Below are 9,338 nucleotides of genomic sequence, written 5' to 3'. Positions count from 1 at the left end.
CACCAAGGCCAGGGACCCCCAGTCTGTCCCCCCCTCACCGTCGGCCACCTCGAAGTCCCTGAAGGCCACCTCGGAGCCGCCGTCCCCGATGAGCACCTCCCCGTTGAGGGTGAAGCTCATGTGGCACTCGCCCAGGTCGATGAGGCAGCCCACGACGTCCCCGGCCTGCCAGGGCCGCCCGAAGGACTCGCCCCCCACGTGCCACCGCTGGCCCTGGGGACACCGGGGACACCGGGGGTCACAGGGGACACCAGGGGTCACAGGGAGCCACGACGTCCCCAGCCTGCCAGGGGCGGCCCGAAGGACTCGCCCCCCACGTGCCACCGCTGGCCCTGGGGACACCAGGGGGGTCACAGAAGGTGACCCAGGTGTGTCCCTGAGTGTCCCTGTGTGTGCCCACATGTCCCTGCATGTCCCAAGACGGTTCTGTGTGTCCCCACCTGTCCCCACAGATCCCTGAGCATCCCTGTGTGTCCCCGTCTGTCCCCCTGTGTCCCCCATGTCCCCGCCTGTCCCCATGTGTCCCAAGCAGGCTCTGTGTGTCCCCCATGTCCCCACGTGTCCCCTGTGTCCCTACGTCCCCCCATGTCCCTGTGTGTCCCTGCATGTCCCAAGAAGGTGCTGTGTGTCTGCACGTGTCCCCCATGTCCCCGGCTGTCCCCTGTGTCCCTGTGTGCTCCCTGTGTCCCAAGTAGGTTCTGTGTGTCCCCACGTATCCCTGAGCATCCCTGCATGTCCCCAGCTGTCCCCCTGTGTCCCCCGTGTCCCCCATGTCCCTGCCTGTCCCCCTGTGTCCCAAGTAGGTTCTGTGTGTCCCCTGTGTCCCCCACGTCCCCGGCTGTCCCCCGTGTCCCCCATGTCCCCGGCTGTCCCCAGCTGTCTCCCTGTGTCCCCCATGTCCCCGGCTCTCCCCCGGGTCCCCGGGCTTGGGGTGTGGGGACATGGGGACACAGCCATGGGGACACGGGGACACCGAGCTCAGGGTATGGGGACACTCCCAGAGGCGTGGGGACATGGGAACAGCAGGCTTGGGGCATGGGGACACCCCCAGAGGTGTGGGGACATGGGGACACCAGGCTCAGGGGTATGGGGACATGAGGACACCCCCATAGGTGTGGGGACGTGGGGACACCTGGCTAAGGGGCATGGGAACACAGGATCACCGAGCTCAGGGGAGTGGGGACACCCCCACAGGTGTGGGGACATGGGGACACGGCCACGGGGACACCTGGCTCAGAGGGATGGGGACATCCCCACAGGTGTGGGGACATGAGGACACAGCCATGGGGACACAGGGACACCTGGCTCAGAGGATGGGGACATTGACACAGCTGTGGGACCCCCACGGGGCACTCTGGGACCACCACGGGGCACCCAGAACCACCCCCAAACATGGGCACCCCAAAGCTCCTCAATGGTCTTCAAACTGGGACATCCCAACCCAACGGGGACATCCCAACCCAACCTTGACCCGTTGGACATGGTGGAAATGGGGGGGACACAGCTGTGGGACCCCCACGGGGCACCCCGGGACCCCCAGGGGGCACCCAGAACTGCCCCCAAACATGGGGACCCCAAAGGTCTTCAATAGTCCCCAAACTGGGACATCCCAACTCAACGGGGACATCCCAACCCAACCTTGACCTGTTGGACGTGGTGGAAATAGGGGGACACACTTGTGGGACACCACCAAGACCCCCAGAACTCCCCCCACCGGTGGGGACCCCAAACCTCCTCAAAATTTCCACACTGGGACATCCTCAACCCAACTGGGACGTCCCCAACCCAACTGGGACATCCCAACTCAACTGGGATGTCCCAACCCAGATGTCCCACCGTGACCTCTTGGACATGGTGGGAATCGGGGGGGACACACCTGAGGGACACCCCCAACCTATGGGGACCCCCCCAGAAGATCCTCCAGGACCCCCAAACTGCGACTTCCCAGACTGGGATGACCCCAAACTGGGATGACCCCAAACTGGGACAGCCAAACTGGGACTTCCTTTGAAGGACCCCAAACTGGGACCTCAAACTGGGATCCCCCACAGAGACCCCCCCCAAAACGGGGACCCCCCAGCCCCCCCAAACGCACGTTTTGGGCAGTTTGATCTTCTTCAGGTTCTCCTCAGCCTTCTCGTCCGCCATCCCCACGTGGCAGCCCAGGGCCAGCAGCGTCCTGGGGACACCCCAAGAATCAGCACCCCCAAATCTCTGACCCCTCCTCAAAGCCCCCCTACCCCCGAGCCCATCACCCCCAACTCCAGGGGGCTCAGGATGAGGGGGGACCCCAAAACCCAGCTTGTTTTGGGGATACACCCCAAAGTGGGGGAACCCCAGAGTCTCCCCAGTCTGAGGTGAGGAGTGACCCCAAAACCATCTGAACCCCAAAACCCACCCAAGTCCCCCCCATCTGAGGTGAGGTGGTGACCCCAAAACCATCTGAACCCCAAAACCCCCTAAATCCCCCCAGTCTGAGGTGAGGGGGGACCCCAATATCATCTGAACCCCAAAACCTTCTCAAGTCTCCCCAATCTGAGGTGAGGGGTGACCCCAAAACGATCTGAACCCCAAAATCCCCCCAAATTCCCCCCCCAGTCTGAGGTGAGGGGTGATCCCAAAACCTTCTGAACGGCACCCCCAAACACGGACCCCAAAGGGAGAGCCCCAAAGGACCCCCCAAAATCACCCCACGGGATCACCTCGAAAAGGACCCGAACCTTGGGGAACCCCCAAAAAAGGGAGCCCAAAAAGGGGCAACTCTGATTTAGGGAGCCCCAAAAAGGGAGCTCAATGTGGGGACCCCTCCAAGGGAAAACAAATAGGGGATTTTGAGGGTCCCCAGGGGATTTTGGGGTGTCTGGGGGATTTTAGGGTTTCCTGAGAGGATTTTGGGGTTCCCCAAGGGATTTTCGGGTTTCCCGGTGGAATTTTTGGGGTTCACAGGGAGGATTTTGGGGTGTCCTGGTGGAATTTTTGGGGTTCCTGGGGAGGATTTTGGGGTGCCCAGGGGGGATTTTGGGGTGCCCCACTCACAGGCCCGTAGGTCCAGCCCTGCTCGATGAGGGTCAGGGCCCAGGGCTCAGGGTGGGTTTGGGGTTTTTATGGGGTTTTTGTGGGGTTTGGGGTTCCCAGGGGATTTGGGGATGCCCAGGGGGGATTTTGGGGTGCCCCACTCACAGGCCCGTAGGTCCAGCCCTGCTCGATGAGGGTCAGGGCCCAGGGCTCAGGGTGGGTTTGGGGTTTTTATGGGGTTTTTGTGGGGTTTGGGGTTCCCAGGGGATTTGGGGATGCCCAGGGGGGATTTTGGGGTGCCCCACTCACAGGCCCGTAGGCCGGTGGGATTTTTGGGGTTTCCTGGGGGATTTGGGGGGGCCCAGGGAGGATTTTGGGGTGCCCAGGGGGGATTTTGGGGTGCCCCACTCACAGGCCCGTAGGTCCAGCCCTGCTCGATGCGGGTCAGGGCCCAGAGCTCGTGGATGTTCTCCGCCAGCTTCTCCCGGATGCGCTCCAGGTGTGGGGGCAGCACAATCTGAGGGGGGGGGAAAGGGGGTGTTGGACCCCCAAAACTGCCCCCAAATCCTTCCCCAATCTCTTCAAGCACCTCCAAATTCCCCTTGAAGCTCCCCAAAACCCCCCTCCATCCCCCCAAACTCTCTTCAAGCACCTCCAAATTCCCCTTCAAGCCCCCCAAGGTTCCTCTCCAAACACCCTCCATCACGCCCAAATCCTCTCCCAATCTTCCTATTCTCCCCAAAACTCCCATGCCCCACTAAGCCCTGTCCCAATCCCCCCAAATCGCACCTCCACCCCCAAATCCCCCCAAATCCCACCTCCATCCCCCCAAAACCCTGTCCCAATCCCCCCTCAACCCCCCCACCTGGGGGACGGGAGGGCCAGAGTGAGATCCGGACCCATAGAGACCCCCTAGAAACCCCATAGACCCCACAGGGACCCACATCCCAACCTCCCCCAGACCCACTCAGCCCCCTTCTTTAAGGATCCCACCCCCCACTTTAGGGGTCCCAGCCCCACCTTAGGGGTTTCACCCCCCCCTTTAGGGGTCCCAGCCCCATTTTAAGGATCTCACCCCCAATTTATGGGTCCCAGCCCCCTCCCAGCCCCCTTTCAGGGCTCCCACCCCCCAATTTGGGGGGTCCCCTCCTCACCGGACCCCCGCCGAGAAGCTGGCCACGGGGCTGAAGAGGGTGTCGAGGTTGAAGCCCTCGAGGACCCCCTGGACCGGGGCCCCGTTGAGGCGGAAGGAGGCGCTGGGGACCCCCAGGTCCAGGCAGCAGCTGACCACGTCCCCCTCGGCCAGAGCCCGGCGTTGGGGTGACCCCACGGCCTTGGGGACCCCCCCTGGGGGGGTCAGAGGGGTCAGGGGTCACAGGGGACAGGGGGGTCACAGGGGGTCAGCAGCTGACCACGTCCCCCTCGGCCAGAGCCCGGCACTGGGGTGACCCCACGGCCTTGGGGACCCCCCCTGGGGGGACACAGGGGTCACAGGGGTCACAGGGGGCAGGGGGACCCCCAGGTCCAGGCAGCAGCTGACCACGTCCCCCTCGGCCAGAGCCCGGCGCTGGGGTGACCCCACGGCCTTGGGGACCCCCCCTGGGGGGACAGAGGGGTCAGGGGTCACAGGGGGGACAGGGGGGTCACAGGGGACAGGGGGATCACAGGGGGACAGCAGCTGACCACGTCCCCCTCGGCCAGAGCCCGGCGCTGGGGTGACCCCACAGCCTTGGGGACCCCCCCTGGGGGGACAGAGGGGTCAGGGGTCAGAGTGGGGGTTCCAGGGTGGTCCTGGGGTAGTCCCAGGGTGGTCCCAGGGGGTCCCAGGGGGGTCACAGGTGAGTCTCAGGGGGTTCCCGGGGTGGTCCCATGGAGGGTCCCCAGATTGTTCTGGGGTGGTCCCATGGTAGTCCCAGGGTGGTCCTGGGGTAGTCCTGGGATAGTCCCAGGGTGGTCCCATGGGGGGTCCCAGAGTGGTCCCAGGGTGGTCCCAGGGTGGCCCCAGGGTGGTTCCATGAAGGGTCCCCAGATAGTTCTGGGGTGGTCCCAGGGTGGTCCCGGGGTGGTCCCGGGGTGGTCCCAGAGAAAACTGGGGTGGTCCCAGATAGTTCTGGTGTGGTCCCATGGCAGTCCCAGGGTGGTCCCGGGGTGGTGCCCGGAGGTTCCCAGGGTGGTCCCCGGGGGGGGTTCCTGAGGTGGTTCCAGGGGGAGGTCCCATGGAGGGTCCCAGGATAGTTCTGGGGTGGTCCCGTGGTAGTCCCAGGGTGGTCCCGGGGTGGTGCCAGGTGCCCCCTGCTCACCTGTCCACAGGTGGAGGCCCCTGTCCCACCTGGTGACGTAGTTGACCAGGCCGGTCTGCAGCAGCAGGTCGCGGCGCGGCAGCAGGTTCTCGGTGATCAGGTTCTGGTTGGAGCGCACGGCCACCGCGTTGCAGACGCACAGCGAGCACAGCACGTCCAGCACCTGGGGACACCCCAGTGAGCTGGGGACACCTGGGGACACCTGGGGACACCTGGGGACAGCTGGGGACAGCTGGGGACACTGGGGACACACCTGGGGACACCTGGGGACACCCCCAGTGAGCTGGGGACAGCTGGGGACACCTGGGGACACGCCTGGGGATGGGGACACCTGGGGACACCCCAGTGACCTGGGGACACCTGGGGACACCTGGGGACACACCTGGGGACAGCTGGGGACACTGGGGACAGCTGGAGATACCTGGGGACACACCTGAGCACTCCTGGGGACACGCCCGAGTGAGCCTGAGCACACCTGGGGACAGCTGGGCACACCTGGGGACACTGGGGACACACCTGGGGACAGCTGGGGACAGCTGGGGATACCTGGGCACACCTGAGCACTCCTGGGGACACCTGGGGATACTTGGGCACACCTAGGGACACCTGGGGACACCTGGGGACACCTGGGCACAGCTGGGGGCAGCTGAGTGCGCCTGGGGACACCTGGGGACAGCTGGGGACACACCTGAGCACACCTGGGGACACACCCGAGTGAGCCTGGGGACACCTGGGGACACACCTGGGGACAGCTGGGGACACCTGGGGACAGCTCAGGACACACCTGGGCACACACCTGTGCACACCTGAGCCCACCTGGGCACACCTGGGCACACCTGGACACACCTGGTCCCACCTGGGCACACCTGGGGATACCTGAGGGCACACCTGGGCACACCTGGCCCCACCTGGGCACACCTGGGGACACACCTGGGCACACCTGGGGATACCTGGGCACACCTGAGGGCACACCTGTCCCCCCCTGTCCCAGCACACACCTTGTGGTTGCGGCCGTGCTTGTCGAGCAGCGAGATGATGGACTTGATGTGATTCTCCTGGATGATGTTCAGCACCTCGGGGCTCTCGATCAGCACGCAGTACAGCACCTCCAGGATGCCTGCGGGACCCCAGACCCACCTCAGAGACCCCAGACCCACTGCATGGGGGACCCCAGACCCATGGCAGGGACCCCAGACCCATGGGATGGACCCCAGACCCATGGGATGGACCCCAGACCCACAGGATGGACCCCAGACCCACAGGGTGTCATAGACACGGCAGCACGCAGTACAGCACCTCCAGGATGCCTGCGGGACCCCAGACCCACCTCAGAGACCCCAGACCCATGGCAGGGACCCCAGACCCAGCACAGGGACCCCAGACCCACCTCAGAGACCCCAGACCCACCTCATGGGGGACCCCAGACCCAGCACAGAAACCCCAGACCCACCACAGACATCCCAGACCCACCAGAGAGACCCCAGACTCACAAGAGAGACCCCAGACCCACGGGAGAGACCCCACATCCACAGCGCGATCACACTTACAGGAGGGGGGGTCACACCCACGGGGAGACCCCAGACCCACCAGAGAGACCCCAGACCCACAGGAGGGGGGCCAGACCCACAGTGGGGTCACACTCACGGGAGGGACCCCAGATCCATCGAAGGGGACCCCAGACCCATAGGAGAGACCCCAGACCCACAGCGGGGTCAGACCCATGGGGGGGACCCCAGACCCACAGAATTCCCCCCCCCCCAGCCCCAGGACACCTGGGGACACCTGGGGACACACCTGGGGACAGCTGGGGATACCTGGGGACAGCTGGGGACACTGGGGACACACCTGGGGACACCTGGGGACACCCCAGTGAGCTGGGGACACCTGGGGACACCTGGGGACACACCTGGGGACAGCTGGGGATACCTGGGGACAGCTGGGGACACTGGGGACACACCTGGGGACACCTGGGGACACCCCCAGTGAGCTGGGGACAGCTGGGGACACCTGGGGACACGCCTGGGGACACCCCGAGTGAGCTGGGGACACCTGGGGACACCTGGGGACACACCTGGGGACAGCTGGGGATACCTGGGGACAGCTGGGGACACTGGGGACACACCTGGGGACACCTGGGGACACCCCCAGTGAGCTGGGGACAGCTGGGGACACCTGGGGACACGCCTGGGGACACCCCGAGTGAGCTGGGGACACCTGGGGACACCTGGGGACAGCTGGGGACACGCCCGAGTGAGCCTGGGCACACCTGGGGACACACCTGGGGACAGCTGGGGACAGGTGGGGGCAGCTGGGGACACACCTGAGCACACCTGGGGACACGCCCAAGTGAGCCTGGGCACACCTAGGGACAGCTGGGGACACACCTGGGGGCACCTGGGGACAGCTGGGGACACCTGGGGACAGCTGGGCACTCCTGGGGACATGCCTGAGTGAGCCTGGGCACACCTGGGGACACACCTGAGTCCACCTGGCCTCACCTGGGCACACCTGAGCCCCCCTGGCCCCACCTGAGCCCACCTGGGCACACCTGGGGGCACACCTGGGCACACCTGGGCACACCTGGGGGCACACCTGGGGGCACACCTGTCCCCACCTTGTGGTTGCGGCCGTGCTTGTCGAGGGAGCCCCCCAGGAGGGTTCCCAGCCCCACAGGAGCCCCCCAGAAGCCCCCCAAGAGGGTTCCCAGCCCCCCAGGAGCCCCCCAGTGCCCCCCAGGCCGCCCCACTGACCCGAGGAGGCCTCCAGCCTGTCCAGTTTGCTGACCAGCCAGTCCAGGTTGGTGGAGAAGAGCGCGCAGTTGGCTCGGTTCCCCCGGATCAGCGAGGCTGGGGGGCGCGGGGGGTCAGCGCTGCCCCACGGCGCACGCGTGTGCCCCATAGCACCCCATAACTGCCCCATAGCACCCCATAACTGCCCCAGAGCATCCCATATCTGCCCCAGAGCATTCATATCCACCCCATAGCACACACACCTGCCCCACAGCGCCCACGTGTGCCCCATAGCACCCATATCCGACCCATAGCACCCATATCTGCCCCATAGCACCCATATCTGCCCCAGAGCCACCCCATATCTCCCCCAGAGCATTCTTATCCACCCCATAGCACACACACCTGCCCCACAGCGCCCACGTGTGCCCCATAGCACCCATATCCGACCCATAGCATCCCATATCTGCCCCATAGCACCCATATCCGACCCATAGCATCCCATATCTGCCCCAGAGCACTGACATCTGCCCCACAGCACCCCATATCCGACCTATAGAACCCCACATCTGCCCCACAGCACACACATCTTCCCCATAGCCGCCCCATAGCCACCCCATATCTGCCCCATAGCACCCCATATCTGCCCCATAGCACTCATATCCACCCCACAGCACACACACCTGCCCCACAGCACACACATGTGCCCCGTAGCACCCCATATCTGCCCCATAACTCCCCATAACCCCCCATATCTGCCCCATAATCATAACCCCCATATCTGCCCCATAGCCCCATAACTGCCCCATAACTCCCCATATCTGCCCCATAACCCCCCATATCTGCCCCATAACCCCCCGGATCTGCCCCCGGATCCGCCCCCGGGCCGCACCCAGCAGCTCGTAGAGCAGGTTGACGATCTCCTTCCAGGCGGCCGCCGCCTCCTCGCCCGCGGCCTCCCCGAACTGCGCCGCGGTGCTGTAGGCGCTCAGGCGGTCGATGCAGCTCAGCACCAGCGTCAGCATGCCCTGCGGCCGGGGGGCTGTGAGACCCCTCCCCTGGGACCCCCGGGACCCCCCAGAGCCCCCCAAACTGGGCACCCATCCTGGGACCCTCCCCAGAGCCCCTCAAAGTGGGACACCCATCCTGGGACCCCCAGACTGGCACCAGGGTCAGCATGCCCTGCGGCCGGGGGGCTGTGAGACCCCTCCCCTGGGACACCCAGGACCCCCCAACCGGGACACCCACCCTGGGACCATCCCCAGAGCCCCCCCAACCGGGACCCCCAGACTGG

At 65.4% G+C, this 9,338-nt stretch overlaps 2 protein-coding genes across 2 annotated transcripts in view; both read right to left on the bottom strand.

The window, feature by feature from the left end:
• LOC120512806 (ryanodine receptor 1-like) overlaps nt 1–3,839 on the bottom strand; it is a 12,012-nt gene extending 8,173 nt beyond the window's left edge. The window contains exons 1-5 of the mRNA XM_039731547.1: nt 3,834–3,839; nt 3,428–3,532; nt 2,695–2,720; nt 2,092–2,179; nt 4–213 (exon numbers count right to left, since the gene is read on the bottom strand). Coding sequence (XP_039587481.1) covers nt 4–213; nt 2,092–2,179; nt 2,695–2,720; nt 3,428–3,532; nt 3,834–3,839 — 435 coding nt within the window. The remainder of the gene's footprint in view (nt 1–3; nt 214–2,091; nt 2,180–2,694; nt 2,721–3,427; nt 3,533–3,833) is intronic.
• A 935-nt stretch (nt 3,840–4,774) lies between these two features.
• On the bottom strand, nt 4,775–9,102 carry LOC120512807 (ryanodine receptor 1-like; the record flags this gene model as incomplete). Its single annotated transcript, XM_039731548.1, has 5 exons — nt 4,775–4,806; nt 5,316–5,478; nt 6,314–6,432; nt 8,066–8,161; nt 8,937–9,102. Coding segments are annotated over 5 exons (576 nt in total), but the record flags the coding sequence as incomplete, so codon positions are not given.
• Between the last annotated feature and the right edge of the window lie 236 nt (nt 9,103–9,338).

Source organism: Passer montanus, unplaced genomic scaffold (assembly GCF_014805655.1).
Source record: "Passer montanus isolate IOZ18808 unplaced genomic scaffold, ASM1480565v1 scaffold785, whole genome shotgun sequence".
In the NCBI taxonomy this organism is placed as follows: domain Eukaryota; kingdom Metazoa; phylum Chordata; class Aves; order Passeriformes; family Passeridae; genus Passer; species Passer montanus.
Note: the sequence above shows the minus strand (reverse complement) of the source record. Positions and strands in the feature narration are given on the sequence as shown.